Genomic DNA, 16,179 nt, shown 5'->3' on the forward strand with positions numbered 1-16,179 from the left:
GTGAGTGTTGTATGTGTATGAGTGTCCATGTGATACAGTCATATAAGCACTTGATTTCTCACACACAGAGCTGACTATGCATGCCACTGTGGTTTTGTGGATGTTTTCCTCTGCCATTTTCCATGTTATTTCCTTTCTACAGTGTCTTTTGCTTACCTGGAAGCTTGCCCTTTCAGCTGTGGTAGCTAGGCTGAGAACTTCAAGTTTCTTCCTGTCTCTACCTTCAAATGTATGGAAACACATGCCCAGCCATGCTTGGCTTTTTATGTGGTTGCTGAGGATTCAAAGTCAAGTTCTTGTGCCATCTAGCCAGCCCCAAGAAGTCCATTTTTATAAATAAAATATGAAATAGCATTCTCTCTTAAGAAAAATTCAACTATTCTTGGTAAAATATGGCTTGAAACACTTTGAATGAGCATTCAATTCAAAGACTCCAGTGCATGAATATTAACAGACCTACGAACTACATACACCTTAACTAACCCAAATCAATGGTGTGAAAATACTCAATGTGTAGTCTTTGGACTTACAGCATCAATGAAAGTGAAATACAGAGCCTCAAAGCAAGTTTACATTTCTCAAACCAAAATGGTAACTTTTGCCAGGTGTGGTATTTTTGTGGACAATCTCACTTGACAAGCAAGGATTACTAGCCTTCCCAAATGGTTGATAACTGAAGTCCTGCTAAGTAGGAAGCCACAGGGGTGGTGACTGACCTTTTTCTAACAAACGCACTAATGCAGCAGAAGAAAGAAATGCCAAAAGGAGCACTGAGTGTGGGACACACAAGGCAGTTGTCCTTAGAATAAAGTTAGCAGTGCTCATTCAACAGTGACTGAACACCATCTGCCCCGTATTCCCCTCCCCAGCCCTGCTACTCTCTCCAGCTCAGGACCACAGAACTCCTGACAACGGCTGTTTTCCTTCTTCAGTTTTAATCCGCACAGAAGCTCAGATCAGTTAAGCACTGAACAGTTAAGCACTGAGCAGGGGTTTGGTGGGGTGGGGTGGGGGTGGAAGGGGACCTTTAGAGACATATGACCTGCTCCAACCTTGTAAATTCAAAACTGAAAAAAGAAAGAACAGCAGAAAAGGAATGTTTTGAAGGGTTTGCAGAGCTCTGGTTTGCCAACCATGACATCTGCTATGTTCCTGGTGGGAAGATAGCCTGTCAGTTTCTTTGTCCTAGTGAACTGGGAGCTTATGTTCTTGTTTTGGTTTGAATGACAAGTGTTCCCTCAATCTCATTTGTCTGAACACTTGGTCCCCAGATGGCAGTGATGCTTGTGAAGGAGGTGGTGGCCTTCTTGGAGGAACGGGGTCACTGGGACAGAACCTTGAAGTTTGGTAGCCTGACCACACTTCCTGCTTACTCTGTTCCTGTGATCATGCCTAGTCCCGGGTGTTGTAAAGTCTCCCAAAATGAATGAATAATTAGCTTGGATCATAAGTCAGATAAAACCCTCCTCCTTTAAATTTCTGACTGTCAGGTATTTTCTCACAGCAACATGAAAATGACCAGTACACGAAAGGAGAGTATGGATACAAAAACTTCAGAACTGTGCTCTCTGCTGGAATAAGCAAGCAGAAATACAAAGCTGTTCAGTGTCAATAAACAAACATTCAATTCGCTTAACAAAGGAATTAGGAGTTCATATGACAGGGCTTCTACACTGGACAAATGTCATTGAATCTGTGTGTCAATATAAATGATGACGGTAAGGGACCAGGATATATTTTATATATATTTATATATGTAAAAAGAGAGAGACAGAGAGAGAGAGAGAGAGGTAGGAGAAGTTGGAGGATAAGAGAAGGAAGGGGTTGATAGGTAAAATAAGATTGTTTCTAAATTAAATAAAAATATTAAAAAAGAGAAGGAAGGCAGTGGGGGGAAAGGGAGAAAATGAAAAAGAATGAAGCGAGAGGACCAACATCTGTCTCTCCCTTTTGGTGGGACTCACAGCTGCACAGGGCAGGATGGAATCAGAAAGCCATCATTCTTCAACTGTCACAGCCACCCCTGATGGGAAGATGAGCAGGTGAAAAACTAGTAAGAGTAGAGGAATGTGTGCTTAGCCCCAAGGCTTTCTCCATGCGTTTCTTATCGGCTACACAGGAAATCAAAGCTTGGCTGTCAATCAAGATCTGGGTAAGCATTCATGCCAGGTGTGCACCACTGTGGGCTGTCCTCTGACTGGATGTCTACATGCAAATCTCCGGACAGAGCTTTTGACTCAGTGGGTCTAGATGAGGCCCAGCTGGTATTTGCTTGGTGGCACAAGTTCCAGAGACCACTGATGACCTTCGAACGAGCGCCTGCCCTTCAGGCTTTGATCACGGTAATAATCCTGTGCTTCTTCAAAGTTCCTCTTACTGAATATATTACAGACACAAATATGTTATTCTATAAATTGCAGACATCTTTATCTGCCTGGGAACCCCCTTGCATGCTTCCAGAACCAATATCTGTCTTGTTAGTTCCACCTCAGTAGATACGACCCATCTTTGCTAACCTTGATGAGATTCTTTGTCTTTGGAATTCTGGGAGTTGATCATCAGTTGAAGAAAATCCAATCTTTGCTGAAAGAAAATAGTTGTGGAAGGTGAAAAGTCATTCGTGTGATTAGAGAGAAGTGAACAAGTGAAGAACTAGCCACGTTTCTGAGAATAGTATTTCTTTAATCCCAGAAATAGTATTTCTTTAATCTCACTGGGGTGCCAGAGCTAGTGGTAGACACGCATGTCCACATACCAGCTTTGGAGAGCAGAGTGCCTTCCTGAGTGAACTATGGCTGTGTGTCTAGTAGCTCTGGTCTTTGCTATCCTTGACCCTGAATTCTTTGGGTACTAAACAGTGCCAATCCTCTCCTTCCCTTCATATGTGTGCTCACACAGGAAGAAGTTCTGAACTCCCATCTGTGTCCTCCTATCTTAATCTTGAATCGTGTCTTTATAGATGAAGCTAGTGCCATTCCCAAATCTCATCAGTAGTTTTTGGGTGAGCATCTAGAAATATTCCAACAAGTGACATATTGGGGGTTATCTAGTCCTGCCTCTATGACCTATGCACTTCCTTATTCTGGACTCCTGGCTGTACGTAACAAAGCCTGGATACCTGGCTGAATCCAGTGCCAACTTCAAGCCACAAGCAACTCAGATGTAGTTGAGCCCAGCCAGACAGGTTGACACACACTTGTATCCCTAGCTTTTGAGTCTTGGTGACTGAGACCTAGAGGCAAGACTACATAGTCATACTGTGTCTCCAAAAATTAAAAACTAAAAATGTAGCAGAACGAATGGCATCAGATAACTTAAAATGGAGCTTTTGGAGAAAATTTATAAAATAATAGGTTTGGAAGTGAAGTCATTTCTTACCAATGGGTGAGTTAAAGTTCCTGGGAAGTAATGTTTATATAGAATAATTTTCCTTTTTAGGAAGGGATATGGCAACATTTGTCTTACATTTTTAACAAAGATTTATTCTTATTTATATATTTTATGTGTGTCTCTGTGTGGGTGTGCGCATGTGTGAGTGCAGGTGCCCATAAATCTAGAAGTGGGTACTGGACTCCATGAAGCTAATGTCACAGGATACTATGAACCCCCAGCACTAACACAGTATAGGTGCTGGAAACTAAATTCTTGTCCTCTGCAAGAACAGATCAACTTTTAACTTCTGAGACATTTCTTTAGCCCATTTTTCTCATTATTTTAAAAATTTATATTAAGGCATACCTAAAAAATGAAAATTATATATCAATGGGCAAAATGGAGTTTGATACACACACATACATATATATGAAATGTATGCTGCTCAAACCAGGTTAAACATATTTTCAGATGTTTATTATTCATTCATGATAGGACTTTAAAGTTCATTCTTCTAATAGCTTTTGAAAATTTTAAATGGCTCAAATGAACATGGGAGTACATGTGTCTCCCACACAAGCTTATGTCATCATACGACCGTTACATGGCTGGATCATATGAGAGTTCTGCTTTATTCAGATGTCTGCTCATCTTCCCACCCCTGGTGTGAACTCAGATCACAGAAGACCTTAATTCTTGAAGAAATGAGCCATTAATAATGGTTGCTCCATTGGGATCTCCTGATCCGACACCAAAGCCACAAACTCTGTTCCCAATATGTAGTAGGGTCGAACTGGATGCCCAGGGCAACTTGAACCACTGTTCAAGGATGATTTGTTTGCCAACCATGCATATGGTCCTGAGTTTTATCCTCAGCATTGAAGAAATTACAAACTATTTTTTGATACAACACTATTTGAGAATCTACACATGTACCTTATTGAAAAATAACGATACAAGAATGTGTGAGAAACTACATGCGTAACTTATTTACAACTAATGATACATCTCATAAATGCAAGAAATATTTTTCTGGAATATGAATTTCTCACACCAAAAATAATAATTTAAAGGCAGATCAGTGATAATATGTATCATTTGATTTTTAAATGCTTTCTATTTTACTTAGTTCATATCTCTGTTCCTAATGCTTCATTTTCTTCAAAATAGAAAAATCTCTGTGTTCTCAACCTGGCTGAGTTTTTAAATTATATGGAACATATATGTACAAACAAACATCTTAACATTTTAACAATAAGTGAGCAACCTCAAGTGACCAGCTCTTACCTTTTCTTTGTCTTGCATGCGATTCTCTTTCATTTGTTCTACAGAAGTTTTAAAAAAGCTTATGACATCGTTTGGAAACACAGTCATTTTGAGTGCATCATATAGTGGGATAAGGAATGGAAAGAGTACTAGAAGGGAAAGAAAAGAGAAACCGTGGTGAAAATGCAAAATTTACCTGGAACAATTACATTTATTCTAACACTCATAACAGCAAGAGTTACAGGATCTCAACCAAGACTTCTCTTCTTGCTCAGGTTCCAGGCTACTGTCTGGGAAATGGTGTGTCAATGTATGGCCACTGACACAGAGGTGATATCAGTGGTGTCTGCTGCATGGTTTCAAGGTTAAATTCCTTGACCTCTCACATGTAGGACTGAGGTCTTTTTGGGTAGATCAGGCTTCAGTCCGGTGCCGCAGTTAATCAAGGTGTTCGGGAAAGAGCTTTCAAGGCTGAGAGATGGCTCAGTGGGGAAAGCACCCGCCTTGGAAATGTGAGGACCTGTGTTCCGTTCCCAGAACCCATGTGAAATGCCAAGCTCAGCAATGGCAACGTGAGAGCTGGAGACAGTGAATGAACTCCTGGAAGCCAGGTAGCTAGTTAGCCCAGCCTGGTTGGTAAAGTCCCAAGCCAGTGAATACCTGTCTCAAACAAGGTGGAAAGAATCTGACGAATGACACGGAAGGTTTTTTTCTGATCTATATATATGTAAGTGTGTGGGTGTGTCTGTGCACATGCAGACACAGACAGGCAAAGCAGGCAGGCAGATAAAGACAGACACAGACACACAGACACAGGCACACACACACACAGATATACATAGACAGAAAGACAGACACACAGACACACACAGATACACACAGACAGAAACACAGACACACACAGACACTGACACACACACACAGACAGAAAGACAGACACACGCAGACGCACACAGATACACACAGACAGAAACACAGACACACACAGACACAGGCACACAGATGCAGGCACAAACACACAGACAGAAAGACACATAGACAGAAACACAAACACACACAGACAGAAAGGCAGGCAGACAGACAGGTACACATACACACAGAATGAGTTTTCAGGTTAGAAATATCATAGTCTATATTCTTCACCCATCAGGGAAATGTTGGGAAAGTAATATGTGAATTAATCATCACTGCACTCCTCTGTGACCAAAAGGTCAAGAACTGTGGGACAATTCTACAGTAACACAGAAAGAAATTGCTTCTGGGCTGCATGCTGGTTTCAGGGAAAAAGCTCCATAGAACAGTGAATTCAAGACTTCATCTGAGGGATTTTAGAGGGAAAAAAAGGACAAGCATATGATTTTGTTGATGATAGCACTCTTTATTCTCTCATGACAGAATCTGCCATCCTGCCAGTTTTTTCTTTCTTCCTCTGGCTCTTTGTTTTATGCAGCTTATACAGACTCACAAAAATCTTGCAGGCATTACATCTGAAGGTCACATCCCACTTTTTGAGTAAATGATAAGAGACAGAGTCAGTCTAACAACTCACAGTGCAATAAATCCAGATAGTAAGAAAAGAGTACTTTCAGTTAACTCTCCAATTAGTGGGCTGCAAGCCACAGCTGCAAAAGGAGAAGTCATTTCTGTTGTCTTGTTTGCAGATGTAGCCTTATAAAACTAAACTACCAAGACAAATAAGGAAAATGGTGTGTTATAGCCTATACTTCTAAGTGTATAAAACATTTTTAAACATTTTGTGGTTAGTGGTCATAAAGGACAGGCTTTCTTGGACTGAAGACTGTTAATGAAGAGCAATTGTCTTCAGAGTGAGAGAGAGTAGCTTTTAGACAGCTTAGCCAGGCTGTGGCTGGGAAACCCCTAGCAGCTCTGCCCTGTGAGGCAGGGGGACAAGGCACCAGCACAGATGAGTTCACTAGCACTCTCCAAAGCACAGAGGCATTAAAAGCATTTTAATCTTAAGATATATTTTTCTTTGATTTGCATTTCCCTGATGGCTAAGGATGTTGAGCACTTTCTCAAGCGTCTCTCAGCCATTTTAGATTCCTCTATTGAGAATTCTCTATTTAGATCTGCAGCCCACTTTTAAATTGGATCCTCTGGTGTTTTTAGACTTGCTTCTTGAGTTCTTTGTAAATTTTGGAGATCAGCCCTCTGTCAGATGTGGGGTTAGTGAATATTTTTTCCCATTCTGAGATACCATCTTACTCCTGTCAGAATGGCTAAAATCAAAAACACCGAAGACAATTTATGCTGGAGAGGATGTGGTGAAAGGGGAACACTCCTCCACTGCTGGTGGGAGTGCCAACTTGTACAGCCACTTTGGAAATCAATATGGAAATTCCTCAGAAAAATGGGAATAAACCTACCACAAGACCCAGCAACTCCACTCTTAGGTATATATCCAAAAGATGCCCCTTCAATACAACAAGGACGTCTGTTCCACTATGATCATAGCAGCATTATTTGTAATAGCCAGAACTTGGAAGCAACCTAGATGCCCCTCAACTGAAGAGTGGATAGAGAAAATGTGGTACATTTACCCAATGGGGTACTATTCATCAGAAAAAAACAATGGAATCCTGAAATTTGCAGGCAAATGGATGGCACTAGAAGAAACCATCCTGAGTGAGGTAACCCAGCCACAAAAAGAGAAACATGGCATGTACTCTCTCATATATGGATTTTAGACATAGATCTGGGGAGTGCCAGCCTACAGTCCCATGGCCAGAGAGTCTGGGAAACAGAACCTTCATTCAGCGGCTGATGGAAGCAGAGGCAGACTTCCACGGCTAAACACTGAGCTGAACTCAAGAAAGCCAGTAACAGAGAGGGAGAACTGATGAGCAAAGGGGTTAAGACTGGGCTGCTTTAGCCCCCAGAAACACCCAGACTGATGCCTGGGAATCCAGCATGGGACTGATTAAGACCCCCTGAATGTGGGTGTCAGTGAGGAAGCCTAGGTAATCTATCGAGCCTTGGGTAGTAGATCAGTATTTTTCCTGGGTATACAAATGGACTTTTGGCTCCCATCCAACAATGAGAGATGCACTCTCACCCTGAACTCTTGGGGGGGAGGGTCTAGGCCCTGTCCTGGATGAAATGACAGACTATGGACACCCCCATGGAGGTCCTCACCCTCCCTGGGGAAATGAGGGGACATGGGGGGGGGGGTTGGTGGGAGGGCACAGGAGGAGGGGAGGGAAAGGGACATGGAATTGACATGTGAAGCAACTTTGTTTCTAATTTAAATTTAAATTAAAAAAGATATATTTTTCTGTCCATCATGTAACCCTACCATACAAAGAGAAACCTGTAACTCCTTTTTGGGGCTACAAAGTTACCTTATATTTTGTAGCTAGCCCTGGTCAGTCAGGGAATCTTATGCAGTGCAGTTTGATGGCCTGGGCATTGCAATTTAGCTACTTTGCATTATTTACCTTGGCTCAACAAGTCACAGAGCTGGATACATGTCCTTGTAAATAAGATTGTATGTTTGGTAATAGTTTATTTTAAAATCCATTTAGCAAAGTACCCAGACTGATCTAAGAGCTACTTTAAAGTTTTATATCAGTTGATATTGTGTGGCTATCTTGGCAGCTGGGGAAATTAAGATGTGCTCTAAGACAGTTCTTAACGGAAACTGATAACTCCTGACCTGGGCAGCATCTCTTTGTATTTATTTTATTCATCAAAACTCTGTATAGGCTAACAATATTAATACTGATTGGACAATATAGCTAAGGAAGAGCTGTCTTCTTGACAAACCACAGACAAGAATGCCCAGTAGATCAGGAATGTATTCATAAAAACATATACCATACGTATAAGAATTTCCACACAGCCACCAGGGAAGGGATGCAAATTAGCACATGTGTAAAATTACAGGCAGAGGCAATAGATATTCTGGGGTCTAGAATTCTCAAAAGCTTTGCAATTACAAGTTTTTCCTTCTACAGAAGCTAATTCTGAGGGGATTGACACCTTGAATATCAATTGTTATGGCCTATAACAAATAAAGTCTCTCATCACAAATTCCAAATTGCGTTGAAGTGAAAAGAGAAAAAAAACGACATGATATAAACAACTAATAGGGGCAGGTGAGATGACTCTGCAGGTGAAACCATCTGTGGAACCTGGCTGAGTTTGGTCCCTGAAGCCCATGGTTGAAGGAGATACCTGACTCCCACATCTTGTCCTGTAATGTTCGCAAGCTCAGCTCCACTTACACACACACACACACACACACACACACACACACACACACACACACACAGTAATAACATCAACACCAATAATATTGCTACCAATAAAGGAAACCCTTATGAAGATAGGGACAAAGCAACACTCAGAAGAAGTTTGAGTGCTGAGAAAAAAACAACTGGTCTTAAAAGGTAACACTTTATGAGAAGAACCGTTAAGACAGAAGAGCAAACACACTTCGGGCAGAGAGGGGGTGGATACTAAGACCAAAGTGGAAACTAATAAAATTAAAAAAATAGAGGAAATCAACAAATGTAAAAGATGCCTCTTCAAAAGTATCTTAGGAGATGGGTAAATGTTAGTTGGAGTTGTTGTAGAAATAGAGTAATCAATCAGATTACTAGTGTTTATAGCAAGTGTTTTAGGGGAGTAATACTGTTATTAAAGTCCCAAGGGCCTATTAAGTTATTCTGTTAATAACTGGAAGATTATAGCAATTGCTTCACATACATAATTAAGCTAGAATGTACAAATTCATATAAACACACAAAATGTAGAAACTACCCTCAAAAGTATATGCATAGCACGTATAATGGACCTGTGGCATAATGAGAAAGAATTAGTGATAAGAGACTCTCCTCAAGAAAAGCCTAAGACTAGAATATTTCAGTGGCGAATTCTCCCAGCCACTTAGAGAAGATCCAACGCCAGTTCCCTCCACACATTTTCAAAATTCAGAAGAGAAGTGAGACATCTCCAAAATTCTCTATATGGTCATTGTGCTATAACCCCATGATCAGATAGCCTTCAAACTGACATCACTTGAAAATGTGGATGCAAAACGCTCCCCAACATAATAATATACTGAACCAAGTGACTACTGTATTGTAAGAATCCAATAAGATTTCTATTACTGTAACCAAGTAGAATTTACCCCAAGGCTGATCTACTGTATAACAGAGCCATGGCAATACAAATGAAAATGAGCAAAACAGGTTTATAGATGCAAAACATTCTTTGAGAAAAACCAACACTGCATTGTGATTAAAGAGGTTTCCACAATTAGGTGATTGCATTATATTTTCCAATTTAATTTTATTATCTATCCATCCGTCCGTCCGTCTGTCCGTCTGTCTGTCTATCTACCTATTTATTTATTTATTCAATGCAAAAGCAAAGAGTCTTTTATTGTAGATGTTTAACAAGCTAATCTAACCCCATTAGCTTGGGCCCTTCACCCCGCTACCATGGCGAATGGCTGGAGAAAGACCTCTACCTATTTATTTATTTTTGTTTTTTTTTTTGAGACGGATTTCTGTGTAGCTCAGGTTGTCATAGAACTCACTTTGTAGCTCAGGCTGGCCTTGAACTCACAGAGATCCACTTGTGTCTGGCTTCCACATACTGGGATTAAAGGTATGCAACACCACTGCCCAAAACACATGGCACATTTCATTTATTTATTTATTATTATTATTTTAAACTACATGTAGGTGTGTTTGCGTGTGGGTTTGTACATGTGAGTGTAGGTGCCCTTGCATGCCAAATGCATTGGACCCTCTGGAGTTGGGATTACAGATGATTGTGACTCACCTGACATGAATGCTAGGCACTGACTTGGGTGTGAAAAAGTAGCTGGTGCTCTTAACCACTGAGCCATCTCTTCAGCCTGAATAGATATATTTAATTAGACGTTATGATCAAACTCATCACTCCCATTTGAGTGTATGTCCAAGAGAAATGAAAACTGTTGTTCAAACTTGTGTAAGAATATTCAGAGCAACATTACTAATAACAGCCATAAGTTTGAAAAATTCCAAATGTCCATCAACGACAAATTCAGCACTAAAAGGAAGGACATAATGAGACATCCTTCAAGATACAGGATCTGTGCGTACGGAGGGAGGCAACGTAAGGGCGCTCGGCGAGCCCGTCTCTCCTCGAATGAAAGGAAACAACCCCCGGCGGCTGAGCTCTGCTCTTCGGCAGTGCCGGAGAACCGACGCCCGCCTTCCTCTTCTCCCCTCGTGGGCGCTGTCCTCCCGTCGCTCGCCCGTGGGCCACGCTGCATTTCTTGAGGCTTAAAGTCGCATTCTATAAGCAGTTTAAAAATCATGTCAAGCTCAGTTGAACAGAAAAAAGGGTCTACAAGACAGCGCAAATGTGGCTTTTGTAAGTCAAATAGAGACAAGGAGTGTGGACAGTTACTAATATCTGAAAACCAGAAGGTGGCAGCACATCATAAGTGCATGCTTTTTTCATCTGCTTTGGTGTCATCACATTCCAATAATGAGAGTCTTGGTGGATTTTCTATTGAAGATGTCCAAAAGGAAATTAAAAGGGGCACAAAGCTGATGTGTTCTTTGTGCCATTGTCCTGGAGCAACAATCGGCTGTGATGTGAAAACATGCCACAGGACATACCACTACCACTGCGCACTCCATGATAAAGCTCAGATCCGAGAGAAACCTTCGCAAGGCATTTACATGGTTTATTGTCGAAAACACAAGAAAACTGCACATAATTCTGAAGCTGATTTAGAAGAAACTTTTAATGAACATGAGCTGGAGCCATCATCTCCAAAGACTAAGAAGAAAGGTCGCAGAGGAAAAACTAATTTTAAAGGGCTGGCGGAAGATACCAGATCTACATCCTCCCATGGAACAGACGAAATGGAAAGTAGTTCCTACCGAGATAGGTCTCCACACAGGAGCAGTCCTAATGACACCAGACCTAAATGCGGATTTTGCCATGTAGGGGAGGAAGAAAATGAAGCGAGAGGGAAGTTGCATATATTTAATGCCAAGAAGGCAGCCGCACATTATAAGTGCATGTTGTTTTCTTCTGGTACTGTTCAGCTCACAACAACATCAAGAGCAGAATTTGGAGATTTTGATATTAAAACTGTACTTCAGGAGATTAAGCGAGGAAAAAGGATGAAATGTACACTTTGCAGTCAGCCTGGTGCTACTATTGGATGTGAAATAAAAGCCTGTGTTAAAACCTACCATTACCACTGTGGTGTACAAGACAAAGCAAAATACATTGAAAATATGTCACGAGGAATTTACAAACTCTATTGTAAAAATCATAGCGGAAATGATGAGCGAGATGAAGAAGGTGAGGAACGAGAAAGTAAAAGCTGGGGAAGAGTAGCGAATGATCAGCAACTAACCCAGCAGCAGCTTAATGGAAACTAGGTTCGTGGCACAGGAGAGAGTTAGAAAACTGAGAATAAGACATCGTAACTCCTATGCTTTTTTCACTCTTTTCTAAAATATTAAAGGGTTTGTAACTTTTTACTGCCCGACTCTTAGATTCTTCATGGAACTGCCTAAAAACACCTTGTTTGTTATCTGACCTACACTAGACGGCCCAATTTGACATTCTTGATATTACATAGCTGTAGTTTGCAGTTTCTGGGAAGCAATGGAAACACTATTAACCCTGTGTATACTGTCAGCAGTTAAAGCAGACCTTGAATAAAGTAACTGTATTTCTGGACTGAACAGAGTTCTACTAGAGTGTTTAAGTTTGTAGTGGATCCATGCTCAAAGGAAACCGAAAGCAAGTTGTACTTCAAGATGCAAACACGCCTCCGGTGGCAGTACCTGGTAACTTGTGAACTTTTTTTTTTCCACACTCAAGCAATGGAAACTACAAATGGAAAGAACCTTATTTTTGTCTTGGCTTTGACAGCACATGTTAAACGTTTCTTCTGGGAACCATGCTGAAGCCTTCCTATGGTCGTTTTTAGAGTTGTTCTCACTGGCCAGCATGGACTCTGGGCAACTGGTGATGAGAAGCTCTGAGCTCTAGTGCATCTGCCCAAATTCTCTTGACAGTACAGCTTTCTGTGCTGCCCAGAGAGCTTCTGGCAAAATAATGGAATCCTATCAAGATCCAAATAATGTCTGCCAGCAGCCGACTGAACCTCTTTGAGGTTAAAGAGGTTACCAGTGTGCTAAGGACTTTGAACATCACGTCTGAAGCCAGTTCCTCTCAAGTGCCCTGTTGTGTGGAATGCTTCACACAATATCAGGAGATATTAGTGTATCAGGAGATATTATGTGCTAACAGAGCAAAAAGAGAGAAAAGAAAAAAACCATCTGGGAGTAGAACTATTTATTTTTGATTTTGTGACCACTATTTCAGAAACTTTATTTAATGCTTTCAGCCATCGGTTTGCTTACATATTGAATAGGCATTTGTGCCCTGCTTTCTTCTAGGGCTCGGAAGGGTTTTCTTTTCTTTTTTTTAATCATTTTTTATTTTAATTTTAAATAGCTTGTTTTACATGTCAATCCCAGTTCCCTCTCCCTCCCCTCCTCCTGCACTCCCCTTCCCCCTACCATCCCCCCCCCATTGCCAAATCCTTCCACATAGGGGATATCTAGAGTCTGTCATTTTACTCTGGGTAAGGTCCAGGCACTCCCCTAAGAGTCCAGCATCCCTCTTTGTGCTATGGGCACACAATGACTGTTTGTATTCCAGGGATAGACACTGATCCACAGCTCAGGGCCCCATAGGTTGCCCAGGCCTTCTCACTGACGCTCACATTTGGGGGGGTCCAGATCAGTCCCATGCTGGCCTCCCCACTGTCGGTCTGGGGTCCAAGAGCTCTCCCCTGTTCAGATCAGCTGTCTCTGCTGGTTTTGCCAGCCCAGTCTTTGCCAATTTGCTCATCACTCCTCTCTCTCTGTCACTGGGTTCCTTGGGTTCAGTTCAGTGATTAATTGTGTGTTTGCCTCTGCTTCCATCAGTCACAGGATGAAGGCTCCTGGATGGTTATAGACATCAAGTTCATTATCAGGAATGGGCATTCGAGGTGGTCTCTCCACTATTGCTTAGCTTGCCAATTGGTGTTATCCCTTTAGATCACTCGAGGTCACTCTGGTGCCTGATCTGTATTCGATCCTATGATTCCCTCTTCCCCCTATTCTACCCCCACCCACTCAACTTCCTGTTCCCCCATGACCAACTCTCTTCCTCTTCACCCCCTCTCTTCTTCCCAGGTCTCACTCCCCCCCACCCTCGCCGTGTTCCCCATCCATTCAGAGGATCTTGTCTCAATCCTCTTCTCTTGGGTACTATGCATATATGCATATCTTTTAGGTTCTTTCCTGTTTCCCAGACTCTCTATCAGTGGAAGTGCAGACTGGCACTATCCTGATCCATGTCTAAAATCCATATATGAGTGAGTACATACCATGTTTGTCTTTTTGCAACTGGGTTATCTCACTCAGGATGATTTCTTCCAGTGCTATCCATTTCCCTGCGAATTTCAAGATTCCATTGTTTTTTTCTGCTGAGTAATACTCCATTGTGTAAATGTACCACATTTTCTCTATCCACTCTTCAGTTGAGGGGCATCTAGGTTGCTTCCAGGTTCTGGCTATTACAAATAATGCTGCTATGAACTTAGTGGAGCAGATGCCCTTGTTGTAAGAATTTGCCTCATTTGTATATATGCCTAAGAGTGGAATTGCTGGGTCTAGTGGTAGATTAATTCCCATTTTCCTGAGGAATCTCCATACTGATTTCCAAAGAGGCTGTATGAGTCGGCACTCCCACCAGCAGTGGAGGAGTGTTCCCCTCTCTCCACATCCTCTCCAGCATAAATTTTCTTCGGTGTTTTTGATTCTAGCCATTCTGACAGGAGTAAGATGGTATCTCAGAGTTGTTTTGATTTGCATTTCCCTGATGGCTAAGGATGTTGAGCACTTTCTTAAGTGTCTCTTGGCCATTTTAGCCTCCTCTACTGAGAATTCTCTATTTAGCTCTGTACCCCACCTTTTAATTGGATCCTTTGGTGTTTTGGAGACTTGTTTCTTGAGTTCTTTGTAAATTTTGGAGATTAGCGCTCTGTCAGATGTAGGGTTAGTGAATATCTTTTCCCATTCTGTGGCCTGCCTTTTTGTCTTTTTGACTGTGTCCTTTGCCTTACAGAAGCTTTTTAGTTTCAGAAGGTCCCATTTGTTAATTGTCAATCTCAGTGCCTGTGCCACTGGTGTTATGTTTAGGAAGTGGTCTCCTGTACCAACTCGTTGAAGAGTATCTCCCACTTTCTCTTCTAAAAGTTTCAGTGTGGCTGGATGTATGTTGAGATCTTTGATCCATTTGGACTTAAGTTTTGTACAAGGCGATAAACATGGATCTATCTGCAGTCTTCTGCATACCAGTACCCAGTTATGCCAGCACCATTTGGTGAAGATGCTTTCTTTTTTCCATTGTACAGTTTTAGCTTCTTTGTCAAAAATCAAGTGTTCATAGGTGTGTGGGTTAAAATTAGGGCTTTCGATTCGGTTCCATTGGTCTACCTGCCTATTTTTGTGCCAATACCAAGCTGTTTTCAGGACTGTAGCTCTATAATAGAGCTTAAAGTCAGGTATGGTGATGCCTCCTGAAGTTCCTTTATTGTATAGGGATGTTTTGGCTATCCTGGGCCTTTTGTTTTTCCATATAAAGTTGGTTAATGTTCTTTCCAGGTCCTTGAAGAATTGTGATGGAAGTTTGATAGGGATTGCATTGAATCTGTAGACTGCTTTTGGCAAGATTGCCATTTTGATTATGTTGATCCTACCAATCCAAGAGCATGGGAGATCTTTCCATTTTCTGGTATCTTCTTTGATTTCTTTCTTCAAAGACACAAAGTTCTTGATATACAGGTCTTTAACTTCCTTGGTTAACATTATCCCCAGATATTTGATGCTATTTTTGGCTATTGTAAAGGGTGATGTTTCTCTGATTTCTTTCTCAGTCACTTCATCATCTGTATATAATAGGGCCATTGATTTTTTTGAGTTTACCTTGTGTCCTGCCACATTGCTGAAGGTGTTTATCAGCTCTAGGAGTAACCTTGCGGAGTTTTTTGGGTCACTTATGTAAACTATCATATCATCTGCAAATAGTGAAAGTTTGACTTCTTCTTTTCCTATTTGTATCCCCTTTATCTCCTTTTGTTGTCTTATTGCGGTAGCTAGAACTTCAAGTACAATATTGAAGAGATACGGAGAGAGTGGACAGCCTTGTCTTGTTCCTGATTTTAGAGGAATTGCTTTGAGTTTCTCTCCATTTAGTTTGATGTTAGCTGTTGGTTTACTGTATATTGCTTTTATTATATTCAGGTACGTTCCTGTTATCCCTGATCTCTCTAGGACCTTTATCATGAAGGGGTGCTGGATTTTGTCAAAGGCTTTTTCAGCATCTAGTGAGATGATCATGTGGTTTTTCTTTCGCAGATTGTTAATATGGTGGATTACATTGATAGATTTTCTAATGTTGAACCATTCCTGCATTCCTGGGATGAAGCCTGGGATG

The 16,179-nt window shown here is 41.3% G+C and overlaps 2 protein-coding genes across 2 annotated transcripts in view; one reads left to right on the forward strand and one right to left on the reverse strand.

Annotated features, from left to right (window-relative positions):
* The window catches only part of LOC101832126 (cytochrome P450 3A9-like), a 52,340-nt gene that overhangs the window by 7,562 nt on the left and 28,599 nt on the right, over positions 1–16,179 (reverse strand). Inside the window, exons 8-9 of the mRNA XM_040731212.1 lie at positions 4,660–4,787; positions 2,517–2,583 (exon numbers count right to left, since the gene is read on the reverse strand). Coding sequence (XP_040587146.1) covers positions 2,517–2,583; positions 4,660–4,787 — 195 coding nt within the window. The remainder of the gene's footprint in view (positions 1–2,516; positions 2,584–4,659; positions 4,788–16,179) is intronic.
* On the forward strand, positions 10,791–12,737 carry LOC121133942 (PHD finger protein 6-like). Its single transcript, XM_040731213.1, has one exon. It carries the CDS (start codon positions 10,974–10,976, stop codon positions 12,057–12,059), a length of 1,086 nt encoding a protein of 361 aa, XP_040587147.1. The 5' UTR covers positions 10,791–10,973; the 3' UTR covers positions 12,060–12,737.

Source organism: Mesocricetus auratus, unplaced genomic scaffold (genome assembly GCF_017639785.1).
Source record: "Mesocricetus auratus isolate SY011 unplaced genomic scaffold, BCM_Maur_2.0 Super-Scaffold_100025, whole genome shotgun sequence".
Classification (NCBI taxonomy): Eukaryota; Metazoa; Chordata; class Mammalia; order Rodentia; family Cricetidae; genus Mesocricetus; species Mesocricetus auratus.

Coding starts and splice junctions, on each gene's coding strand:
- LOC121133942 (XM_040731213.1), top strand. CDS start 10,974: ATGTCAAGCTCAGTTGAACAGAAAAAAGGGTCTACAAGACAGCGCAAA.